The sequence below is a fragment of the Mauremys reevesii genome, linkage group 13 (genome assembly GCF_016161935.1).
Source record: "Mauremys reevesii isolate NIE-2019 linkage group 13, ASM1616193v1, whole genome shotgun sequence".
In the NCBI taxonomy this organism is placed as follows: domain Eukaryota; kingdom Metazoa; phylum Chordata; order Testudines; family Geoemydidae; genus Mauremys; species Mauremys reevesii.
Genome location: NC_052635.1, coordinates 47187215 through 47213384, shown reverse-complemented (window position 1 = coordinate 47213384; position 26170 = coordinate 47187215). Strand labels below are relative to the sequence as shown.

At 46.6% G+C, this 26170-nt stretch overlaps 2 protein-coding genes across 11 annotated transcripts in view; one reads left to right on the top strand and one right to left on the bottom strand.

Annotated features, from left to right (window-relative positions):
• TPX2 (TPX2 microtubule nucleation factor) overlaps window positions 1-16177 on the bottom strand; it is a 28152-nt gene extending 11975 nt beyond the window's left edge. The window contains exons 1-8 of one of the 6 annotated variants that reach the window (XM_039498536.1): window positions 16050-16177; window positions 7379-7548; window positions 6952-7074; window positions 5328-5463; window positions 4562-4696; window positions 3903-3956; window positions 3611-3733; window positions 1937-2070 (exon numbers count right to left, since the gene is read on the bottom strand). In XM_039498536.1, the coding sequence (XP_039354470.1) occupies window positions 1937-2070; window positions 3611-3733; window positions 3903-3956; window positions 4562-4696; window positions 5328-5463; window positions 6952-7074; window positions 7379-7481 (808 nt within the window). In that variant the 5' untranslated portion in view covers window positions 7482-7548; window positions 16050-16177. Of the gene's footprint in view, window positions 1-1936; window positions 2071-3610; window positions 3734-3902; window positions 3957-4561; window positions 4697-5327; window positions 5464-6951; window positions 7075-7378; window positions 7549-15954 lie in introns of all 6 variants that reach the window. The other 5 variants (XM_039498538.1, XM_039498535.1, XM_039498537.1 and 2 more) reach the window with 5 other exon arrangements.
• A 3653-nt stretch (window positions 16178-19830) lies between these two features.
• Window positions 19831-26170, top strand: part of BCL2L1 (BCL2 like 1) — a 31341-nt gene continuing 25001 nt past the window's right edge. Inside the window, exons 1-4 of one of the 5 annotated variants that reach the window (XM_039498543.1) lie at window positions 19831-19867; window positions 20684-20950; window positions 21951-22019; window positions 23693-24369. In XM_039498543.1, the coding sequence (XP_039354477.1) occupies window positions 23818-24369 (552 nt within the window). In that variant the 5' untranslated portion in view covers window positions 19831-19867; window positions 20684-20950; window positions 21951-22019; window positions 23693-23817. Of the gene's footprint in view, window positions 19868-20293; window positions 20951-21950; window positions 22020-23103; window positions 23211-23692; window positions 24370-26170 lie in introns of those variants that run through there. The other 4 variants (XM_039498545.1, XM_039498544.1, XM_039498547.1 and 1 more) reach the window with 4 other exon arrangements.

Sequence of the window (26170 nt, the reverse complement as noted above, 5' to 3'; positions counted from 1 at the left end):
ACTATGGCACTTGACAGGGAGTGCTGTGTACCAGTGATGGTGAGGCCAGGCTGGAGCTATCAATATCACCGAAGCTTGTTTCCCTCTGTATCTTGAGGAGCACTTTGTGTATGAGCGGTATAGGCGGAAAAGCATATAGGAAATAGCCTCCCCCTCGGAAAGTCTGGCACGCGAGGCATACCGCTCTCTGTTCTCTGACATTGATGTGGAGAGCAAGTTCTGCCTGAGACCAGAGGCCTTGAGTCACCTGATTGGAATTGACATGAATAAGCACTCGAAGAAGAAAGCAGGGATACCAGGGTTAAGTCAGGACTATCTAACAGTTTTTCTACAGATAGACACCTTAACTCTGAACAAGAGCATTCACACAGGATTTTAATGCCATTTAAAGGCATAAATTTAAAATGGGTTAGTTAATTTGGATTAATTTTCTTAAGTATCCCTATGTAGATGTAAGCAGAGTCAGGATGAGCTCTACCCTGATATCTGGTGGTGAACTGTGGTGAGTTGTGGAAAAGAACTTCAGGGGCTGATCTTGTTTGCATAGGCACACCCACCCCGCCTCGCATGAGCCCACAGCTGCCCAAATGGTCATTTTGGCTGCAGTGGGACCCCCAGTTTCTCTGTTATTGGGGCAGGAAGAATAAAGTGTTGTTACCCTGATTATGTGAATCAAGGACAGAGGAACTGTTTTATGACAGAGAGGCTCGACATCAACTAAGTAGCACTCGCTAGACAAGGGACATGTGTTCCAAAACCCAGTGAATTGAGAGAGGCTGGGGACAGGTATTTGTACCTGATGGTGTTTCAGGTCCTCAAAAGCAGCCCATATCAAGTGTACCTCCTCCTCCTCGCGGTGAAGGCTGCAGCAGAACCCCACAGAGAGGCAGGGCAGTTGGCCTCGGACCACATAAGGTGCCCCTTAACACCCCCACGTGCCCCCCTCCCCCCATTTCCACCCAGGCTGGGAAGTAAAACTCTGCAGATAAACTTTTGAACTCTGGGGCTGCACTGACCAGGGACAGAGACTTTTGGGTGATTTTTTGGGTTGCTGGACTCAAGACCCTGAGGCGAAAAGGACACTGCCAAACTTACTTGGGGGTGGGTCTTTTGCTCATGGTTTGTGTTATGAATTCTGTTTGTGGTGTTTCCCCAACATAATGCCGCATTCTTTCCCTCCTTTATTAAAAGGATTTTGCTACACTCAGACTTGGTGCTTGCGAGAGGGGAAGTACTGCCTCTTAGAGGCACCCGGGGGGTGGTATGTAATTGTCCCAGGTCACTGGGTGGGGGCTTGAGCCGGTTTTGCATTGTGTTATTGAAATGGAACCCCTAGATACTGAACCCAGCCCTTGTTGCTGCCAACTAAGAAGGGCAGAAGGGTTACACACACAAGCCCCAAGTCTTCAGGGAAGTGATAAGCATAAGTAAGAAGATATGTATGTAGACCTTTTGTTATTTTTACCCTTCTGTTTCGGAGAAGCTGTCTACATTCACTGCATTTTCATACTGAGGACATGCCCAAAGGGAAGCATCTGGCAGGTGCTAAACCCTGTTGGGACCTGCTGCCTGCCAAGGAACCAGTCTAAAACTGGGGTGAATCATGGGATTCTACTCTGAGAAGTGGAAGTGTTGCTCTGTCCCTGGAACCATGACATGCATCAACCCAAACCCTCCAGACTAGAATTCATACAAGACGCAAGATAATCTGTGGATGGGTTAGTGAAATCAGGATATATCAGATGCCCATGTCAGGATCAGGGCATTTTATCTAGAGTGAGAAGCAAACAGCTAAGGGGGCTCAGACTGCATTCCATGTTCTTAGAAATGGCCATATGTTGACATTTCTCTCCAGAAGGCACTATCCATAGTCACACCCACACAGGGCACTAGGAGGGCATGGGATGCTAAGCCTCCGTGTTTAGCTAGAGCCTACCTGAGCCAGCAATAGCAGCTATCAGGGACTCTTCATTCTTTTTGCGCAGATCCATTGTCTCCTGCTGCAATTGCTTCATCTTTTCCAGCTCCTGCTCCTCTGTGCTCTTTAGCTTGCCAGAAAGATACTTCCTCCTGAAAGAGTTAAGTATGTCAGAAAGGTAGAGAGAGAGGAGTTGTGATGCATGGCCAGAAAGGGTTAAACATCCTGCAAAATAAATAACCCTCAAAAAACATGTGGAGGGATAATGTTTGTGTATTCACATATGTATGAGTAGGGTGAATGATATAACAAACAGTCCCTGTCTATGCTATATTCTGATACTTCAGAGATCAAAAGAACATCCTAGCATTTAAATGAATTGTAAACAGAGACATCTCTGTATTCATCTCTCTTTGAAGTGTACTCTGAATTTTGGAGGAACAAGCAAATGGCCTAATGTTAATTTGTATAGCTAAGTACTAGTGATGGACCTCCTTCAAAGTCATCCTAATTACCTTTTGTTCCCCAAGGAAATACCAAACTTGTCAAAAAAGGACGTTAAATTGTATAAAAGATCCTTGGGTCCTGATTCTATCATCTCAGATCTGCTTGGGCTTCATCGGGGAAGTCTGAGTCGCAAAACAGGTCCCAATTATGCTGGTACGCCCTGAATATGATATTTGGATATCGGACTATAACCTATGAACTATTTCTAAAAGAGCTCTTTGCAGCTACAAAGCTCACCATCTCTGCTATGAATCTGAATCTTAAGAATTGAACTCATGTCCGTATGTATATTGATTTTTTAACTATACTCTCCCTTTTGTTTTTTAATAAATTTTAGTTTAGTTAATAAGAACTAGCTGAAGCGTGTTTTGGGTAAGATCTGGAATATTCAATAACCAGGGAGGTAATGTGTCCAATCCTTTGGGACTGGTAGAACCTTTTCTTTTATATGATGAAATAAGATTTTCAGAAATCATCATATTTGACTTAGATGCCTGGATGAAGGCCTGAGGCTGGATCCCTTAAGGGAACTGCGTTGTTTGGATGTCTGAGTAACCAGTAAGGGAATAAAGAAGCTGTTTTATGCTGTATTGGAAAATCTAATTATTGGAATATCCACCAGCTTTTGGGGGATTGTCTGCTCCATTCTTTGCAGTTCACCCTAATTGAATGACTACAGCTGGCCCCCACTAGGACCCTAGTCACAGGAGTGAACAACTTCCACAAGTTTACAGGTTTACCTGCTCCTCTTCAACAGCCTGAGGAGATACTACCCCCATGCCAAACCTCTATGATCTCAACAAGAATAACTTCCCATTTCTATCTGATATTGCATTCCCACCTCATAGACACATCAAGTGAAAATCTGCAGAGCAGAGTTGTGACTTCAGTGCAGAAGTCTAACTCAAGTTCCAGAGACACTGTTCAACAGTTGGCTAACTACAGTCTTTGATTTTGTATCTCGAGGAGTACACATACAGCTAGTTGGGCACCTAAAGGCTACCTCCTCATTTGTACTTGAGGATTACTGCATGCATGCTCAGAACACTTGCGGGCACACTGTCTCTCCCACCCACCATATAATAGTAAGACTTGAGACCACAAGCTTTCCTTAAACGGTCATATTTTAAAATTACAGCTACTAGCACAAAAGAGATTGTTCCCATTCACAGGAAAGCTACATACTTCAGCATTGTTGGCGTGGTAGGCATAGTCAGCTTGCCCTTGGGTCTGGCTGGGGAGAGTTCAGTGCTCTGGGAGCGATCTGTGTTCATCGATACTTCAGTCATTCTCTCTCTACTGCTAGAGCTACAGTGACAAAATAGATAAAGATCAACACAAAACTGAGCAAGCCATTCCCTGGATGCCAGTGTTTTCAGTGCAACACTGGTTCTAGCTCTCACTAACATGCCCTGGACATCCCAAACACCTAGTGAATTCACCAGTCATCTGAAGATAACCCAAGGAAGAGCCTTACCTGGCCATATAGCATGGCACTGGTGGTCTAGTTTTCCCTGGTACTCTGTTAAAGCTGCAAAAGGGAAGACTAATTACTGAAGTTTCAGAATGTAGCTTCTCCTTCCAGAATGGGCTTTGATGTATGTACTGTCCTCTGGTAGGTGGAGAGAGTAACTGCTGAGTCATACATCCCATCCTGTGACAACTGCACTAGTGTATTGTTTTCTTGATCCAAAGTTTCCTAGCATATAGTAGAGTCATATTTAAATTGAATTTGAGAAATATTATCTTCTCATAGTCTAGAATTGTTCGACTCCATCCTCACTAGTAGCATGAATCAAGCTTAAAGACAGTTCACAGAAGCAGTGGGCCCAGAGTGTTAGGGATTAAGAAACTCACAAAGCTGTATCACTCGCTATCTCTCCCCCTCCCACCCAGAATTCATCCTTAAATTTGAGGTGGGGGGGAGAAGAGAGGGGAAATAAAACACAAACAAATCAATGGATTCATTTGTTACGGAATTACTATCATGAACCAGGCCACCATCACCTCTACCTAAGCCTACAAGTCCACCTCATCTAGGCTGAAGCCTTATGAGAAGAATGGTCTCCAAGTAATTTGAGAGATAAAAAGCAGCACTCCCACCACCCAGCCCCAAGCAGGACTCTGGTGATGTACATTTTCTGTTTCTTGGTGGGTGGAACATCTTCCTTTTTGATGGAGGTGACAGTGCATCTCTCTGCTTTGACTTTGGCCTGACGTTTGCGTTGCTGGGCATTCTTCTGTTGTGCTGACAGTCTTCTGGATACCCTCCTGCAGGAAAGAACAATGTCAAGTCTCCCATGTGGTCTTTGGGAAAGACAGTCAGTTCCACATAGTGTATTTCAATATCTGCTGGAAAGAGTCACTGAAATCCAGACACGCTTCAGAGGAGACTAACAGCAGCTAATCGTTACATTGCTTATTGAAAACCTAAATCATTTCTGTTATTTGTACTATGGTAACAAAGCCCCCTTGTGCATCTAGGTTGCAAGTCTGAACTCAGCCTCACTCAGTAGAAACTTCTGAGTATCACCAACAGCAAAGGGACTCTTAGAGCCTCAGTCCAGTTCCAGATACCTACACATCCTGGAAATCACCAGCACAACTGGCTATCTCATCCAACAGGTATGAAACTGAACTACCTTCTTATCCCTACAGATAGGGCCCGGGTTAGGAAATAGTCACATTGACAGAACAGCACAGACAAGCTCACACGGTGCTGTATGTGGTGGGTTAAGCCAATATCAGTCTCCAGTTCTATCTATATGGAACCATTCATGAAGAGTTGAGACTGCTATGCAATCATTGCTCACCTAGCCCAGGACACAGCTTGGGCATGCTGCTGATGAGGATCACCACTAGGCCTCACATAGAACTTGGTTAAGCTGACAAGCATTCTTACCTTCGAGAAGCTCCTGAAGGAGCAGGAGGTGAAGCATCATTTGAGGGGACTCTCCAGGCTGCTAGAGAACCAACAACATTCTGTGGTCTCAACATTGCCTGCGCCATTTCTCTCTCCTCCATCTCATGGTTTGCACCTAATTGGGTGAAACAGGGAAGTTCGTCTCTGCTTTTGAACAGGTTAAGGCTATGGCTACACTAGACAGTGGCACAGCTGCACCTGCACCACTATAAGCTCTCTAATGTAGCTGCTGTAAGCTGACGGGAGAGCTCTCCTGTCGACTTAATTAATCCACCCCCAACGACCAGCAGGAGCTATATTAGCAGGAGGAGCTCTCCTGCTCACACAGTGCTGCTCACACCAGCGCTTAGGTCAGTGTAATTTACATCACTCAGAGGTGGCTTATTCACACCCAAGTGACAAAAGTTATATCGACATAAGTGGTAATGTAGATATAGCCTAAAGAGGGTAGTAGAAAATAGCATATAAAAGCTTGCTAAATGGTAGTAGACTAAGAAGGTCCTGTACAGAACAGGCTGAAAGGCTGCCTCTTCCCCCACCCACACACATTTTTATAGACTGAGCCTCAGGAGATGTTAGTATGCAACTATGGAGATGGTTTAGAAAGCCAAGGGCTTATGTTTCTAGATCTTGTAGCAGACCATAGGGAAATGTAGAGACACCTCCCGTGCCCTAGGAAAAAATAGGACGCAGGGATTCTAATGAAAAAAATCAGACCTGTGAGTTTGCTCTCTGAAATATGTAAGTTTTTAGTTCTCTTTTCTGCAACTTAAGACAAAAATGCTTTATCTAGTTTAACTTTTGCCAACTGTAAGTCTAGTTATGATAAGAACTTATTGTTTCATATCCTTCCCTCTACATTTTAATAAGTCTTGTTTTACAAAGAATTCTGCTGTTGAGTGGGATTTTCACATAGTTCTCTCTCTGAGAAAAGCATACCAGGATAAAGAGTTCTGAAATCAGGATACTCCATGCTTGTCTTGGTCAAAAGAGCATGGTGGTCCCAATAAAATGTGCTGCAAGTGGCTCAGGCAGGTAACTCTTAAAGAGGAAATGTAGAGATCTTGGAACTGGATACAGAGATGGAGGTGGGTCTACTGGTGGCATTTCCTGATCAGCAGGGGAGTAACATTAATCTTAGAAAGTGTGTTTATAAGGTGACAGATGGGTATGGTGTCTTGGGCAGATGTAAGATTCTTTAAGTTCACCAGGTTTAGAGTTGACACCATCTCTAGTATTAGAGCCCAAGTGACGACTGTGTAAACAAAAGGAAAAAGTTAAACACTGAACCCCAGAAGCAAAAGAGTTTGAGAGACCTCTCTAAACTGGACAGTAGAGAGGCATGACCAAATACAAAGTCTGGTCAGAAGACAAACTTAAGAAGGCAGGAAAAAATGTCATATGTCTCCAGAGTGCATTTCTAAACTTTGCTTGTGAACTAGCAAGTCTGCAAGGGTACTAAGATATGTCTGTCATATCTTTCCAAGACGACCGTAACAAGCTCACAGAACCATGCTGGACTAAGCCATTATGCCACTTAGCACCAATGCCTCTCAACTTCTAGTGGATGGAGGTTAATTTTTTCAGAATTGTGCCAACTTACTGGATTTCACCATTGGTGAAACAATAGCTTGAGGAAGATTAGCCTTTGAAGAGGCAGGCTTGTGCTGCAAAACAGTTGCCACATTCTCTGCAGGAAGGACATTCTCTGAACTGGCTTTCAGATCTGTGAAAGAGTAAACACTGTCAACACATTCTATAGTAAGCATTTGTAACAATACCACATGGTATACAAGTAATTATGATGTTAGTTAAGCCTGTCATCAACTCACTAGTTCTGACCAGGGATAGCATTTTACTGTACTTGGGTTTTAGACATGTCATTTACTGCATAATTCAACATAACCTACTTGCTATAGAAGTCAAGCTTAACATAAGACAGTTTCCCAGAGCAGGGACATTTTCCTTTCCCAAAGCCTCACTTCAGCAGAAAGGAGACACCATAGTCTCCCAAACGCTAAGATACTTACCAAACCATGAATCTACACTCTGCATGTCATCATCGTTCAGAGTCCTGAAGTTGATGTAGGTAGTTTCTGCATCATAGGAATAGGAAGACTGTGGATGAGACATTTTCAGCGCAGTCTTGTCCCCAGAAGTCTGTCACATGTACAACCACAAATCAGTTTCAGATTAATCACTGGGGAAAAAAAGTTTTAAATTTAGGTTATTTACTCTAAATCACAATAGGACTTGTTACTGCTCCACAAAATGGTGGAAATGTTAGACCCTGAAAGTCACCAGTATCAAGCATCTCTAGAGATGGAGGACAGAATGCATCAGACAAGACTCCTACTTGGGCTCAGAAGCACTAGGTATTATTGCAACTGCACAGAGCATCTGTATCTACTTTTCAAATGATAACAGTAGTTTATCTAAAGTTTCTTACTCTCTTATTAGAAAGCTTTAGATTCACATGAAAGAATCATGCCACACCCCTGAATATCGGAATTGCCCCTGAACATTGCTGAATGGTTAACACTGTGCGGACAAGCCCAGCCACTGTGCCATCCACAGAAGATGCTGAGTATTCTACCAGTGTTGACCCTAGCTCCTGCAGAGGGTGCTCCATTTGTTGGATCAATGCTAGTAGGTGTCTAAAGCTTAGTTTTTAAGATGCCACACCGAGTCCTCCAACTGGAAGAGAGGAGCAGCTCTGTCCTCTTTCATCTGCATAGCCTCCTTAAAGATGAAAATAGGTCTCTGCCACTCTATTCCCTCTCCCAGTTAGTTCGGGAGGAATGGACAGTTTCACCAATGTCCTCTGTGGAATTGTGAAACACTATAGTCTTGTTAATTTAAATCTACTGCTGCTGCTGGGCAAAACCAAGAGCAAGCAGCTTTAGAACTGTAGTTGTTTAGAGAGTCAAATAAAAAACATGGCATCAGGTCACACTGAAAGTTTTGCAGCCATAATGGTTAGAAGCTTATTTCAAATGGAAAGTTTAAGTTCTGCAAAAAGTGATAGCTTTGCTGTGCACCCGCCTACCCCACCAACCAGACTTGGTAGGGAGATGTTCCCATTCATTGCTGGCAAACACATTTTTCAAGTTGTGGTCCTTAGTCTAATAAACAGAAACCTTCTACACGTTAGTGTGGTCTTCAGAAGCAACTTGGAGTTTTGCTACCATCTTGTTACATTAAACACCTCCATAAAAAAGGATTCTCAGCAACATTAGTCATTCAGTACAACCACGCCTTTGTACAATGAATGTTTAATTGCAGTACTACAGAAACAGACGTTTTCCATACAAGAATGCTGCAATGTCTCTTTATTTAAGCATACATACAGGATGGCAATGTAAACCCATGGAGAATGCCACATCACTGCCTGCTCGGTTTGCAGAGCTAGTATTGCCTGGAGTGTGTCTGCTTGGCACTCCATAACCTTTAAGAGCTGCTCTGTGGCTTCATTCTGGCTTGCTGCGTTCTCCTTTTGGTCCCTCTTCTCGCTGTCCTGCCACTCCTTCAAATTTCTCTTCCTTGGCTGTTGAGTGCATCATAATATCACACAGAAAGTCCCCCTTAGTTCTTCTTGGCCACTTTCTAATTCTGTGCAGCTGTTCAGCCACCGATAAAGTGGGAGTCTGGGCTCCCAAGGTCATAGAATGTCAGGGTTGGAAGGGACCTCAGGAGGTCATCTAGTCCAACCCCCTGCTCAAAGCAGGGCCAATCCCCAGACAGATTTTTGCCCCAAATCCCTAAATGGCCCCTCAAGGATTGAACTGACAATCCTGGGTTTAGCCGGCCAATGCTCAAACCACCGAGCTATCTGTCCCCCTCTGGTCATCTCTCTGAAGTTTAAATGCAACATTTTACAGAAGCAGTATTGTTTGTAACACACAGAATAGGGATTTAAAACACAGCTAGTACTCACACACCGGTCACTAACTGGCTAACCCCAAGCAAGTCCACATGAGCCACAAGACCACCCCCAAATGGTGAGTAGCCACAGGGGCAGGGTAAATCAGTCTTCCTGGACCCTGCTGTACACTGGGTACATGGCTCGTGGGGAGAGCTAGCACTGTTGGGGGGGCCTGATAATCATTCCTATTCCCACACTTTCCACAGTGGTGCAGGAAAGTTATCATTAATGGGGCAAGAAACAAAAGCAGGTCTGCCAAAGAACCTGTGGCAGCAGATTGCCTAGTATCGCCACGAAAGTTTCCTGGAGATCTCAGGCAGATTCCTGTGAAGTGAGGGAGTCAACCAACAGCCTGTTCCGCCGCTCAGACTAAGCATGTCGTAGGAGACAAACCTGCTTTCTGCAACCCTTCTGCCCCCAACAACTCACTTCAGTGATTCCCAAAATCAAATCCACTTATCAGGAGCCTCCTTTCCTGTTTGCACTTCGCCAACATCCAACAGCTGAGATTGGCTAGCCTCCTCCGGGGTAGAAAAGAGCTCCTGGCTGCATGCATCTCTGCCTCTGAGTCCCCATCCCCCTTCAAGATTTCCTCCTCCTGGCTCGGTCCACTCTTGACTGGCATGTGAGCCACCAAAGTATCCACAGTGGTCTTCGCAGTGGAGGTAGGGTCACCACCAAGTATCGTGCCCAGTTCTTTGCAGAACTGGCAGCTCATGGGCCCAGCACTGGAGCGGCAGTTTGCTTCCCATGCCTTGTGGTAGGCATTCTGCACCTCCTTCCCTTTGACCCTGCACAATGTGTCCTGGTCATGGCCCCTTTCTGTTATGTATTGTGAAATCTGTCTGTAGGTATCATAATCCTTACGGCTGGAGCGCAGCTGGGACTGGACAAGCCTCTCCCCAAATGCTGCTTAGGTCCACCAGCTCAGCATTGCTCCAAGCAGGGGATCGCCTGGTGCGTGGAGCAGGCACGGCCACTTGGAAAGATGTGCTGAGACCACTGCATGCATCACCAAGAAAACAGGAAGGGGACTTTCAAAATTCCAAAGGAATTTACAGGGTGGGCATGACAGTTGGTTACCTGAGGGCAGGGCAGTAGAGTTCAAAGAGATGACCAGAGAGGCAAGAACAGGCATGGTGGGACAACTCCCGGAGGCCAATTGCAGTGCTGTAATCGACCATGGTGTCTACACTGGCACCACAGCGCTGTAGCCCTGGTGCAGAAAGCTGTACGCCTCTTGTTCGGGGAGTTTCTGTGCACTAAATGGCTTGGTAGTGTGTACACCTTGCATGTTACAGCGCAGAAAGTTGCTTTACTGCGCAGAAACTTGCTAGCGTAGATAGAGTTTTGACTCTCAGATACAAGAGCAATCCATGAATTAAGTTACAATTCCTTACATTGCAACCATTTAACATTTTGCACACAAGATCAGAGCTCACATAGTAAGGAGTAATGCAAATGGAGACAATATGTATGCTGCAAGAGAGATATTGGGGTGGGGGGTGGACGGAAGCCTTATGCAGCCGTTTGCTGTATATGAACACAACCGCTTCGGAGGCGGGCGATATTCTTTATCACCAGAAGCTGAACAGAATAGTTCACTGCTTAAACAAGCCAGGCATGTTTCAGTCCAGAGCAGTTTATATATGCCTAAAAAAGGTTGGCTCCCTTCAGCAGGAAGGTTTGTCTGGGTATAAATCAGAGCACTATTAGCAGGTGCCATTGTAATTTACAACTCATGGACCCTCCTTTCCAAAATTTGCTGCATACTTGAGAAACCACCAGTCCCCCTAACATAGAAGTGCTGTAGCTAGGGAGAAAGTTGTCATTAGAGAAGAGTCATCTACATGATTGTGGAAATGTCAGGGCAAGAGCTTAAAAAACTGATAAGAGGCAAGCAGAAAAGAAAGCCATGGCCAAAACCAACTGTAACTGAGCTCAAGACATGACTGGAATCGGATGCCTTCCTGTCCCTCTTAATCAGGATTGGGTTTCTGTCAACACTACTAACTTTTTTTTTAAATCAAGTGCGTCATCTGCATTCTTCCCCCTCCCCCTCCAAACAAGCCAATCTGCCAAGTTGGAGCACCAGGCATCAAATTTCACAAATATTTGTATCCACTGCAAGATTCCAGTGCCAGACTGCTGTAAAGTTAACAGCTCACTGAGAAGCCAAGTTACTTCTGTTCTTACTGTGAGATATCTAGAGAATGTTGCCTGATAATGGGAAGGCAGTTATTGAGTTAGAAGTACGCTTATGTTCTGCACATTTACCGTATGTGGCTAAGAGAAGTCAGACAAGCATTAATAAAGTGGGAATGTTTTCCCAGTTGTACACAGTGCACCTCATATTTCTTAGAAAGCCAGCAGGGAGCTGGTAATCAGACTCCAATGAGACTGAGATACGCCATTTCCTTATCTATTTGCTCAGATTGACATGTATAGGTCTTTCCCATTCCCCACACTCTGCATCCATTCTCCAACCAAGTCAGATTTATAGCAGAATAGTAGTTTACTAGAATGGCATCTCAGAGTTGTGCACATCAGTTTGAGCTCTGGACTCTGCCATTTGAATCTAGGTAGATTATGGAGTTTAAGATGACTTGACAACTCCTTAGAAATGTTCATTCTAGTATTTATAACCAAGATGAGTTTAATCAGTTTGTGGTTTATGTATACTGTGCACCCCTCAAAGACAAGGTGCTGATATGCATTTTGAAATCCCAGGTACACTGATTAACCAAAACATCTGACCAGAGGCTAGGAGTAAAGGCTGGCATCCCACCTCAATTCTTCCTGTAGGACATTGTTAAATAGTAGAATAGGACAATCTCTCCTTCCATATGATCTGCCCTGGGAAAGTGCCTGCAGACACCATTTTTATCAAAGGACAGTTTTTCTATGGTGGCAGGCATGGGGCACATCTACTTTGCCAAGTTCTCACTCTGGCTCTGCTCAGCTAGTTGACCAACATATGCTGCATTTGTGAAGGATGAACATGGTTAGTTACAGAACTGCACTTCATAGAGTACATAAAGGACAAGAGTTTAAGTGGTCAGTTTCTGTTCAGACTAAGGGCTTTTCTATGCACGGAGTTACTCCTGAATAATTATGTGTTGACACTCTTATTCCAGAATAAGGGTGCTTTGGAGTAAGATAAACTGGAACGAGGCACTCTTACTCTGGAATAAGAGGCCACAATTATTCAGGAGTAACTCTTGGGCTTTAAAATTTACAACCAAACCTAATCCAAAATCGTTTTCAAGCATAGACAAGCCCTAAAAATCAACCAGAGATCGACCCAACTTTCCAAAGAACTAATGAATTCCATAACACGAGCATGTAAGTACAAAATTAGAAAGGCCAAGGCACAAAACAAGATCAAATAAGAAAATATTCTACAAATACATTAGAAGCAAAAGGAAGACCAAGGACAGAGTAGGCCCATTACTCAGTGAGGAGGGGGGAGAAAGAACAACAGAAAATGTGGAAATAGCAGAGGTGCTTAATGACTTCTTTGTTTTGGTTTTCACCAAGAAGCTTGATGGTGATTGGACGTCTAACATAGTGAATGCCAGTGAAAATGAGGTAGGATCAGAGGCTAAAAATAGGGAAAAAACAAGTTAAAAGTTACTTAGACAAGTTAGATGTCTTCAAGTCACCTAGAATACTCAAGGACCTGACTGAGGAGATACCTGAGCCATTAGCAATTATCTTTGAAAAGTCATGGAAGATGGGAGACATTCCAGAAGACTGGAAAAGGGCAAATATAGTGCCCATTTATAAAAAGGGAAATAAGGACAACCCAGGGAATTATAGACCAGTCAGCTTAACTTCTATACCCGGAAAGATAATGGAGCAAATAATTAAGCAAGCAATAAAACTCATGGATTTCCTGAGGAAACTACAATGCATTGGTGACCTTCCAGAAAACACCATCCTAGCCACCATGGATGTAGAGGCTCTCTACACAAACATCCCACACACAGATGGAATACAAGCTGTCAGGAACAGTATCCCTGATGATGCCACAGCACAACTGGTTGCTGAGCCCTGTGCCTTTTTCCTCACACACAACTATTTCAAATTTGATGACAATATACATCTCCAGATCAGTGGCACCGCTATGGGCACCCGCATGGCCCCACAATATGCCAATTTTATGGCCGACCTAGAACAACGCTTCCTCAGCTCCCATCCACTCACACCCCTTCTCTACCTACACTACATTGAGGACATCTTTATCATCTGGACCCATGGGAAGGAGACTCTGGAAAAATTCCACCACGATTTCAACAGCTTCCACCCCACCATCAACCTCAGCCTGGACCAATCTACACGGGAGGTCCACTTCCTAGACACCACGATGCAAATAAGTGATGGTCACATTAACACCACCCTATACCGAAAACCTACCGACCGCTATGCCTACCTTCATGCCTCCAGCTTCCATCCCGGGCACACCACAAGATCCATTGTCTACAGCCAAGCACTGAGGTACAACCGCATCTGCTCTAACCCCTCAGACAGAGACCAACACCTACAAAATCTCCACCAAGCATTCTCAAAACTACAGTACCCGCACGAGGAAAAAAGGAAACAGATCAACTGAGCCAGACGTGTACCCAGAAGCCTTCTACTGCAAGACAAACCCAAGAAAGAAACCAACAGGACTCCACTGGCCATCACATACAGTTGTAGGGATATTAAAAAAGGTTTATATTAAACATGGTTTATATGAGAAATAATTTATTGATTTATTAATTAATACTTTATAACTTAAGGTTTATGTTAGAAGTAAATTTGTGATTCCCAACATTTAGCCTCTAACCTGCAAGCCACCAGCTGTGTCTGCGTAAAGCCTGCTCAAAGAGATACTTGGTATAAAACTTGTTAAGATTAAAGAAATACTTTGTATAAAACTTGTTAAACATTAATTATCTCTAAGTAAGCCAAAACAATAGCTGTTATAGTGTATAGATAGAGACCCCCACCCTCTGTAAATGTTCATCTCACTTTATCTTTGCTTGTTAAAAGACAGGGAGTCTCACATAAATTGGTAACACCCCAAAAAGTAAAGAGACAGTGAAATAGATGTGATTAAGATAGAGAATGTATGTGAATGAATGGTTAGGGAGTCACCAGCCTGAAGAATTCAGTGTCGGCTGAAGAAGGTGTCAAGTGGGATCAACCAGATGACCCGCCCCCCCCCAGGAGGGCAAACTGGAATCCACCCACCACACCTCAAAGGAAGGAAAAACAAAACATCTAATAACATGGAGCCAGCCACCTGCTGATTGATTTAGCAACAGCAAAATGAAGCAACTCTCATGAACTGACATAGGAATAAATTCCTATAAAACTGGACTCTAAAGACTGAGGACTTTGAGTCTATGGTTCTGCTGCCAGCCTCCAGGAGCATCAGATGCATCTGACACAGACTCGGCTCCATCCTCATGACCAAGATACCTGGCCAGTAACTTGGCATGAGCAACATCTAGGCTGGTAACTATAACATCTATACAGAACCTGAATGAATGATTGTGTGAATAAATATGTCTGTGTGTGTGTGTATAAGGAATAAGTAGTGATAGAAATAAGTAGGAAAACAACGTTGTTTGCTTTTGTCTTTTACTGTCTTTAGTTTTGTTATGGTATTTACAATAAATGTGGCACCTTTGCCTTATCCCTCTTAATAAGATCCTGCTGGTTTTTATTATATTGGTATAACACAGTCCCCAGCTAAAACCCCTCCAACGCATCATCAGGGATCTACAACCCATCCTGGACAATGATCCCTCACTTTCACAGGCCTTGGGTGGCAGGCCAGTCCTTGCCCACAGACAACCTGCCAACCTGAAGCATATTCTAACCAGTAACTGCACACCACACCATAGTAACTCTAGCTCAGGAACCAGTCACCAGCGACACCATCACAGGACCTAACCAGATCAGCCACACCATCACCGGTTCATTCACCTGCACGTCCACCAATGTAATATACCATCTTATGCCAGCAATGCCCCTCTGCTATGTACAAGAATATGGTCTGGGATATACACGGTAATACGCTTAAAACTGCCTTCTCCAAACAAGGATATCCCACCAAATAAGTAGATAGCCTCATAAAATAGGCTACCATGACTCCCTGAAAGAACCTGCTTCAATACAGCAAAAACTTCCCCAAACCCTTGCTCTGGCCTTCAAAGCACCCCACCCCCAAACCTCATCAGAAGCCAGCACCCCACCGACCAGGCCACACCAGAGCCTGCCAGAACAGATGCAAAAGCTGCAGCCACATCTCCGTTCCTATGGCTATTAACCTCCCCTCCCCCAACACACGTCCCCCATTTTGAGTTGGTCAAAACTTCAGCAAACGTGGCAGCTGAGTCGGGTCAGAGGGACGGGCCTGGAGCAACCCGCCCCTCCGAGCAACAGGCCCCGAGCTCCGAGCCGGGCACGAAGCTCGGCGGCTGCTCGCCCCAGGCACCAGCGGGGGGAGGGGCCCGCTCCCGGGAACGGGGGACTCCCACCCCTCCGGCTACAGCCGGGCCCCATGACAGACACCGCCGGGGACCCACTAACGCCCCCCCGCCGGGACGGGCGGGAGAGACCCCAGCCCGCGGGGGGCCAAGGGGCCCCGTTGCTCAGCAGCCAGCCAGGCCCAACCCCACTTACCGCCAACCCCAGCCTCCTTCTGCGCGACAGTCTCCGCTGCACCGCTTCGCTCCGCCGTTAACAATTTTGAACAACGGTCCCTAGTCCAAACTCACCAATCACCGCGGGCTGTCGTCCCCATCGAACGTGCCGATTGGACAAGCCGCGGGACGGAGCCGAGTGCCCGGATGAAAACAAAGCCCGCCCTGCTCTCCCATGAAACCAACTGCCGTCACGGAGACTTCTGGGACATGTAGTCTCTAGCCTGAGGGCGGCTTGCACGGCAGGTGAGCGTTGAAACCACAACTCCCAGAAGGCCCCAGGAGCCGGAGTGCGTAGCCAATCCGAGAAGGAACTTTCAACGTTAGAGATGTAGTGGCCAATCAGCTTTCAGTAAGTAAGGCGCGGTTTGACTACGTTCCAGGGCGGGGGCAATTGGTGTCCTTGGTGGCTGGACTAGTCCATTGTGAATCTGATATAACTATGGAGGTAGGGCACGTAGACTACAGGTGACACTGGCACTTGGCTTATCCCCATACCAAACCCTTCCCCCAACTCAGTGGGGTGCCACGTCTCCCATCCCCTCCAGCCCCATTGCCTCGACTCAGTGGGTCGAGCCATGTGATCTTCCCCAGCCTAGAGCTAGGGGGTTGTGCCCTTTTCCCTCATCACCTTCCATGCCAAGGAGTCTCCCTAGTCGGGCACCTCCCAGGATCAGGCCCAACACACCTAGCCAGCTTTACACCAACACGCTTCTCAGCAGGTTTATTTGCATTGTGCAGATGTCTAAATAACCCCCATTTTGATTTCTGGTTTGTTCACAAATAGTTTGGGGTTGGCCGAAACTGCATTTATCAGCAAATGGTTTATTTGCTGAAATATTTCCCCTATCGCTAGCAGTAAAATATGGTATTGCATGCTCCCTGATGACCCTGGTCCCGCACCGCTCCCGTAAATGGCCAGCATGTCCCTGGGGGAGGGACAAGGGACTCTGCGCATTGCCCCAGCCTGCAGGCATGCTCCCACAGCTCCCATTGGCTTCAATTCCTGGCCAATCGGAGCTGCGGAGTTGGTGCTCGGGCTGCGGGCAGTGCGCAGAGACCCCTGCCCCTCCTCCAGGGGCTGCAGGGATGTGCTGGCCACTTCCGTGGGCAACGCGGGGCCAGGGCAGGCAGAGCCTGCTTTAGCCCTGCTGCACCGCTGGACTTTTAGCACCTAAAATCTCCCAGTTTGGCTTCAGTAGCCTCCAGAAGATAAATCCCGATTCCAGGAGACTCCTGGCGAAACCAGGAGGTTGGCAACCCTAAGCGTGAGATCAAAACAGCTTGAGCAACCCAGACTTCTTTATTCCATTACCTTAGTTTGCATGCAACCAGACTATTTGACTTTAAAACCTCACCCTGCCGAGAATACGTTACCCTTTAGTCGACTGCTCTTTGCACTGGCCAGGTACAGATAGTCAGTGTGATTCAGGTTTCCTCAGTTCAGGGGGTGTGGGTCAGATGGTCAAAAAGAACAACATCCTAGACCAAGACACGCACACATACCCTCCTGAGGTTCTACACATTTAATCTCATCTGCCTGCCGTGTTTTGAAGCAGGTCAACCAATCAGGTTAGGCCAAATTTAGTGTTATCGCTTTGGCTGTATAATTCATGCTTATTTTCTTGTAGCCAATTATTGTTTTAGTTTATAAGTTATGCTCAATGAGATAGCTTACTTCTATATAGCCCACTGTCTCAACTGTGGTTTTCTTTAGTTTTCTAGGTAACTTACCTCTAAATGGGTTATTGGCTTGATTGTGGATGAGGTTATCTTGATGACCTGTGCCTAAAGGCCTAGCCCATCAAACCCACATAGGAATCTGTTTTTTGGCTGCAGCATCTCTTAACCACAAGTTCCAAAGGTGGTTTCAATAAGCCGTACCCAGGGGCATGACCTATTATACCATATAGGAGTCAACATAAAATGTTGTCTGGCTGTAGGCCAGTTGCAGCTTAATTTTGCAAAGCTTGCTTTTTAAAGATAATTTTGCGAAGCTCATTTTATAAAGCTTCCGGAAGTTTTAGGCCTAACACTGGCAATACTGTTGTTCATCTTAAGCTTGACAACACTCTTGCCCAAATTAATCACAACTGCCTATCATTACAGGGGCCAATATGAACATATGTAAGGAACTCACCCAGGAATAAGCACCACTGCAAACCACCCCATCTTTTGCAGCAAACTCCAGGCAGGGGTGCTGGAACTATTTGTACAGTGGGAGTGCTGAGAGCCATTGATCCAAACTATAAGCCCTGTATATGATGGAAACCACTTGGAGCCAGAGAGTGTGGCAGCACCCTAGTTCCAGCACCTGTGACTCCAGGGTGCCAGGCCCTCTCTTGGTCAATACACTGGGGATTAAACTGGAGAGCTCCAGAGCTAAAAACATCAGCTGTTACAGCTTGAGCTACTGTAGCTGGGGACTGTAACAACTCATATCCGCTGCAGACAGGCACAAAGGGGAACCTGAAACACACACACTCACCAAGGGGTTACACCATGCACACTTTGACCTGCTTCTGCCAACAGATGCAGAGTAGCATGTACAAAATTTAAAAACCCCTGCAAGACATGAGAAGTAATTCTTCTACTCTATTCCATGCTGATAAGGTCTCAGCTGGAGTAACATGTTGAGTTTTGGGTACCACATTTCAGGAAAGATGTGGACAAATTGGAGAAAGCCCAGAGGAGACTAGATTAAATGATTAAAGGTCTAGAAAACATGACCTATGAAGAAAGAATGAAAAAATTGATTTGTTTAATCTGAAGAAAAGAAGATGGATGAGGGACATAAGTTTTCAAGTATGTAAAGGGTTGTTACAAAGAGGAGAGTGAAAAATTGTTCTCCTTAACCTCTGAGACAAGAAGCAATAGTTTTAAATCGCAGCAAGCATGGCTTAGGATGGACATTAGGACAAATTGCCTACAGGGAGGTTGTGGACTCTCCAGCAGTGGAGGTTTTTAAGAACAAGTTAGATGCCTTAGGGATGGTCTAGTTATTACTCAGTCCTGATGTGAGCCCAGGGGAGAGACTAAATGACCTTGTGAGGTCCCTTCCAGGCCTACCCTTGTGATTCTATGAAAATACTCCATTGCACCCCCACTTCTTTCTGCCTGGGGAGGGAAAGAGCTGGGACAAACCATACATGTGGGATGACCAGATGTCCCTGTTTTATTGGGACAGTCCCGATAGTTGGGGCTTTGTCTTACATAGGCACCTACTACCCCCATCCGCTGTCCTGATTGTCACACTTGCTGCCTGGTCAGCCTGCATAGGTGACTGATGCAGCCCTCTGGCTTTTCAGCTGGGAGCCGCTGGCATTGCCGCACGGTGCCATCTACGCCCAGGCATGGGCATGGATGCCCCATAGGGCTCCTGGCAGGGCTGGCCCACGCAGGATACCCAGCCCCACAGGACAGAGGCGACGCTGTGGGCTGCTATAGGCGTGGCCCAGCCCGACAGCTGCATCGTGACATCACTGAGCGGACCGGGCGGCGCGGTCCCTTTAAATCTCCACTTCTCCAGGGCGGTCACGCGGGGTCGCCAAAGTCTGCGCTCTGACACGGCCGCCCGTTCTGTTGCGCATGCTCACTACTCCTGCGTGCGCGCGCAGCCGCACGCTCAGCGAAACACATCTCGCGCATGGGTATTAACGCCCAGGCCTGGCCGGATGTTCCCGTCCCAAGCGTGAGACCCATTCGCGCATGCGTACTCCCCTCTCAGCCCCGCCCAGCCCTGACAAGGAGGCCGTTGGGGGAGGAGGCCGCTGAAGCGGCTCAGGCCCCGCGGGTCCCCAGCGATCTCTGCCCCGGCGTCTTCCTCCGCGGGGAGCAGGGGGTTGGGGTCTTTGCCGGCCTCCGAGGTGAGAGCGGAGTGGGGCAGGCAAGGCGTGAGTGACAACCGGAAGCTGCCAATGGGAGGATGCCTGTTGGTCCCGCCCCTGACCCCCCCAGGGGGCGGGGCCATGGGGAGGGGCAGAGGTGGGGGAGGGGAAAGGAGGAGGGGAGGATCTCCATCTCCACAGTGTGTCTCCTCTTCTCCTGCTGTCTGTTCCCCTCCCTTGGCCGGCTCCCAGTGCTGGGGCTGTCCGCAGTAGGGCCTTTGGCTAGGGCGGATCTCAGGTCCTGGGTTACAGCCATTCTCTCATTCACCCCTAAGCCTCCGCTGTGCGTGTCCTTCCCCCCCATCGCACGCGGACAAGGGAACTGGAAGGCGGAACTCCCAAAGCCAAGGGAGTCAGTGCCTGGAAGGCAGGAGTCCTGGGCTTAGCCCATTAGCCCATCCTGCTACTCTTGGCTCAGAAATCACACTGGCTGTTCAGCAAAGAAGCCAATTCCTCTGTGGGCAACCAGCTAAGAGGGAGTTTCTGGTAGCATAGAGCCATCAGCAGCAACTAATTGGTACCTCTCCCACAGCCAGGAAAAAAGAGGGTCCCACAGGAGAGGGTTGCCAGTGTCCCAACAGCCTGCCCTGGATGGGCTTGTAGGATACTATGAATAAGCTATGATCACTGTGACAAACTTCCAGCTCTCAGCATCAGTGGGTTACATCTGTAGGGTTTTCTTCACAATAAAGGGTGCTGGAACTTTAGCCTCCCGCCTCCAAAAAGTAACAAAGGTTAAGGTAAAAAATGATGCTGATTCACATGCAAGACCTATCAGGAGTCGGTGGCATAGTACTGAGTGAGCTTCATTAATCCCAACAGATCCTACAACAATTAATCATGCCCACTCTACTTTTCAACATATACGTGAGACCCACTGGAAAGTTTATGAAATGCCATGGGTTCTAATTCTGCACCCTCTGCTGATGGCATGCATCCCTCCAAACAGCAAAGAAGTATGAACTCTTGGGTTCTCCTAGATATATGGATTGCAACACTGGCAAGAAAGACCACCTTTTGCCACCTTGCCAGAAGATTGCAGCTGTTTCTTTTGGATGAGTACTTAAAAACTAATTTCAGTTAACTACTGTAAGTCCACCTGGGTCTGAAGATGAATGCTACATAGAAATTCTAACTTGTGCAGCATGCAGCAGACTTTCTTTAAAGAAAGAAACTGCTAAGGACTCATCACATGGGGACTTAAAAGAGTCCAGGGGCTCCCAGTTCATTCTAGAATATAAGAACAACCATAATGGGAAAGACCAATAGTCCATCTAGCCCAATAGCCTATCTTCTCACAATGCCCACTGCCAGATCTTCAGAAGAAAATTAACAGCAGGGCAATTAACACGCAATCCAATTCCTGTCATCCAGTCCCAGCTTCTAGCAGTCAGAGGTTTAGGGACACCCTGACCACCTTGGCTAATAGCCATTGGTGGCCTTATCCTCCAGGAATTTATCTAAATTATTTGTTTTAACCCAACTAATAATTCAGATAGGTGAATAACAATTTTTGCTTTTAAGGAACAGTACAGACTAGATCTTGATTATCTTGGAGATCACCTTCACATCTGTGACCCTGTGAAACAGATGTGCTCCAAGCCAAGTGAATGCTCTGGCTGACATGAAATTTGCAAGACAAAGCCTTCTCAACACACAGTTCTCAACTGGAGCTCCTCAGGAGAGGATATAAGAACTAGCCCAAGCCTGTTTGCTTTCAGAGGGAGATTTTAAAAGCTTCTAGCGCTGATGAAGACAGGAGAATGAATTTAAAAACAAAACAACAATAAAAACCTAGGACCTCTGTGTAAGGTGTCTGAGCAAAATATATTTGGCATGTAGCTGTTGTGTTGAGGGGCTTACTACAAATGCCTGAGAGAGAGGGCAGCAGCGGGAGGGGACTCTTGCTATGTATAGAGTTCCAAAGATCTGGGGGCTGGAAAGGGGGTGGGGCAAGGGAAGTGTTAGAAGACTGGTGGGGGAGGGACATGAGGGATGGGGAGCAGGGCAGCTCAATGCATCTTGTTGTGGGAGGGTCAGGGAGCAGCCTACTGCGTGCTGAGTCAGTGGCTGTCTTTCTCCTCTGCAGCTGGTCTGACAGGGGCGGTGAACTGAGATTTCCCAGGCCAGAGCTTTCTCCCAGCAGCTACTCTAGAGGGTAAGTAGAAACATGCATGTGTGTTCTCTCTCCAACCCATATTCTGATAGGGAGCCTATGTATCCTGTCTATTGTTACAAATCCTTGTGGTTTAGGTGAGGCCACCCTATGCTGCTTCCCCTTGTAGGACCTAGGGCAGGGTGGAAATGGGGAAGAGAGAAGCTGCTCCTAGTAAAATCATAGAACTGAATACAGTAAAATGCTTTTAATAAAGAGTATTGAGATGAAGGTAACTTCAGTCAATGACTGAACTACCTGGTGATTTCTCTGTGGAACAATAAGGTTTCTTAATACAACTGGTTACAGAAAGCTCTGAATATTTAGAATAACAGAAAACCCTGGCCCCCTTTCCCTGGTAGATGACGACTGTATTTGTGATGGTAAGACATTGAAAAAGAATGTATCTGGGGCACATTTCTGTAGGGTTATTTCTGTCCTTATATTACTCTAGGGTTCTCTGGTAATGTTACAGGGGTTCCCTCAAAATTCAATGGTGCTAAGTGTCGCCCACTTTTATATGTGATTGTGTGCATTCCTTTTACCTGGAAAACTCCCTCTGCAATGATTAACTACATCAGAAGTAATACAGCATAGATTTAATGTGCTTCCAGTCTTTGCTTGCTTTTCATGGGCACTCTGAAACTATTATGTGACTTCCTCTCCCAACTTTTGCTAACAAAGTAGGGTTGAGGGTGTGAACCTATAACTGGGATTCCAGTAAAACACATAAGGGGTCCGTTATAGGATCTCCTAAGGATGTAGTGGCACCCAAATCCAGCAAAGAGGAACTGTGCAGCTTCAATGCACCTGGAAGCTGGTGAAACTCAACCCAGGGCTAATCCTCTCTGGAATGGAAAAAGGAAAATGATGCTGTAAAGCCTAAAACAACTCCCCTGTGCAGGCTGGCAGCTGCTATTGTTCTAGGCTGAGCCTCTCTAATTGTTGGAAAATGTTACTTGACAGGAGTGAGAGAGGGCTGCATTGTTCCTTTAGTGCACAAGCAAATATTTCAAGGGACCTCACCCAGTAGTACGGGTCCCTTTAAAAAAAAAAAACAGGAAGAGCTTTGATCTTCTCTGGGAGGCGGGGAGGAAGGGGGCGTGAGGGACGGAGGGAGGGCTCTTTGCGTTACTGCTGCAGAGCAGAGCTGCATGCACCACTCAATCAAGGTAATGGAGGAACAGGCAGAGGGTGAGCTCTCGGGGCTCCAAAGCCTCTTTCTTTGCTTTCAAATTTCCAGCCTGCAGTGTCGCATGATCACTTCTGCAAGAGCTGCTTTTTCTTCTGCGGCTAGATTTGAGACTAGCGGCAGTGGCTGGCTGGGCACTGAGCCCTTGTTGACCTTATGCAGAGGTGTAGAAACCCCTCAACCTTCTGCGCAGCTACATGACAAAAGAGCTTTCAGGCTTTCTCTCATTCATGTAGAGGTGGCTGAACTGATTGCATTTCATGTGCATGTGACTTGTGGCTGTTTCAGAAGCAAGTCCAAGGGTTTTCAGCCTAGTTCTCATAGAAATTGATGGTTTTCCAGCAGTTTTCTGAGGTTCTGCCTAACGTACAGCTGCAAAAACACTTGAGGGTTTCAGTTTAGGAAGAAGCTACTGATGTTAATGCCTCAACAGTGAGTATAATGTTGTATTAACAGTTTATTTGCCTCTCTTTTCCCTCTAAAGATTGTCTGCTCAGGGTTCAGATGTTTGCCTTGACTCCAGAGGAGAGCAGAGTCTGGACCTGGTAAGCACGTTGGTCAGCTTGTGTTCTGGACCATGGACTCCATGAGAATCCCCCTAATGTGAAAATGTCGAACACTAACAGGGAATTAGTGATTGACTTTCTCTCCTACAAGCTATCGCAGAGGGGATACAGCTGGAGTCGGTTCGAGGGGGAGGATGAGATCAGGACTGATTCTGCAGAAGAGGCTGAGATGGCAAGTGTCCCTAATGGGAGTCCATCCTGGCATCCAGGTGCCAGCCACATAGTGAACGGGGCTGCTGGGCATAGTAACAGCCTTGAAGCCCATGAAAGGGTTCCAGCAACTGGAGTGAGGCAGGCGCTGAGAGAGGCAGGAGATGAGTTTGAATTGAGGTATCGGAGGGCTTTCAGTGACCTCACTTCCCAACTCCACATCACCCCTGGCACGGCATACCAGAGCTTTGAGCAGGTAGTGAATGAACTCTTCCGGGACGGAGTGAACTGGGGGCGCATTGTGGCTTTTTTCTCCTTTGGAGGAGCCCTGTGTGTGGAGAGTGTCGACAAGGAGATGCAGGTGTTGGTTGGACGCATCGTCTCATGGATGACCACTTACCTGACTGACCACCTAGATCCCTGGATCCAAGAGAATGGCGGTTGGGTAAGAACATGTCTCACTTCCAAGGGGACCGCGCTCCCCACTCAACTATAGTACAAGTCTGATCAAAATGTAACTGGCTGAACGCCTTGTGCATGCTAGTAATTGTCCTAGATGTCCATAGTGAAACAAATGCAACTGGAATGGGCCTTTCCCTGCGCATTCTTAGCGGTTTGCCACAAGGGGTCACTCCATTGTGGCAGAGCCCACCAACCAGGCTTGTCTGAATCCCTCTTTCTTCTCAGCCTCCTTGGATGTTGGAGGAACCCTTTTGGCAGCCCCCATAATCCAGGCTGGCTCTTGAGATGGAAGCCCTTGTTCCTTAGCATGTCGGACAGTGGTCGGGAACCCAGCTCAGGACTGAACCTTCCTTCCACCTTTGTTAATGCAATGACCCTAAAATGCCGGGGGTGGGCTTTGCGACCAAGTGGGATGGATGATATGCTAGCTCTCCACCTCTGGAGATAAGAATTCACCTTCTGATTTGCTCAGAAATAAAGTAGCCCTTCTTCCCCTGGGTATCTGTCCTCCATGTAGTCTGAGAATTAAGGTGCATGGCTAAAACTGTGTAAAGAGAGCCAACCAAAACTCCTCCTGCTGTATACCTGGCTCCCATCACATTTGTTTCCACCTGCTCTCCTGAGCACCAAACTTGCGTAGCCTTTTAATGAGTTTGTGTTAACATGAGTAGGTGTTTTCCCACTGAAGTCCACAGTCTATTCTGCTCATCACCAGATGGCTTGCACTGTGGAACTTGTTAGGTTCAGGGGATTTTGCCAGTGGGAGATGGTTGGCCTAGTTTATGCCTTGTTTTAACTCCTGCATTCTGGTGGCTCATGTACTAGTGCTGGCTGGACAGGGGGGCAGTTCCAGCTACTAAAATAATGAGGAGTCCGGTGGCATCTTAAAGACTAACAGATTTATTTGAGCATAAGCTTTTGTGGGTAAAAAAAACACTTCTTCAGCTGCTGGCATTTAAGCACTGAAGTATTGTTTCCCTTGCCCATTGATGAGCTGTGGTTTTGAAAACTGTGTTCACCTTCGCAGCCACAATCAGTATCCCACCCTGAAAGCTAGAGGAGACTTGAGGAGGTGCTGGGGAGTATGGAGACAAGATTCTTTCAGCCCCGCCTTGCTCTGCACCTGCTCCTGGCACAGGTGAATTTGATCTGCCTCTTGGAGCTCAGGGAAGGCCAGCATTGGATCCAGGATAAAGTAAAGGAGTGGAGGCAGAAGGGAGGATGTGGAGCCCAGGAATGCTTGGAATGCAGTTGTCCTGGGGCACTGCCTGGGGTGTGGCTACCCAAACAGATTGAATTTGGTTTCATGTTAATAACCAGGATTCTGATTGACCATCTCAGCAGGCTGTCTCTGGCCTTGTAGATCACCCTAGCAGTAGCTGAATGCTGGGTTTCATCCCTCTCCTCTCCAGCTTTGTCTTTTAAAAACAGAGATTAGTCCTGGAATTGGGTGATCAACCGGAGGTTTCAGTCTCTGTGGCTGTTGCTGCTGGTGATGATTGGGTGGTGTCCTGGAGACCTAGGTGATAATGCAATCTGATTTTGTAAATGAACTCCCTGGGAGATTTAGATTAAATCACTGATAGAAAGTCACTGGTCTCTGCTTGTTGGGAATGCAATCCCCTCCCCCACCCCAACCGAGTATCACAGCGTGCTTCCTTTTTGTCTGAGCACAAATTCATTGTTTGAAACAAATATTTGCTCAGCAGATTGCATGAGGGGCAGGATTCCTCTGTCTGACACACCCACTGGCTCCTGCTCTTAAGATGGCTATTAGCCATTTT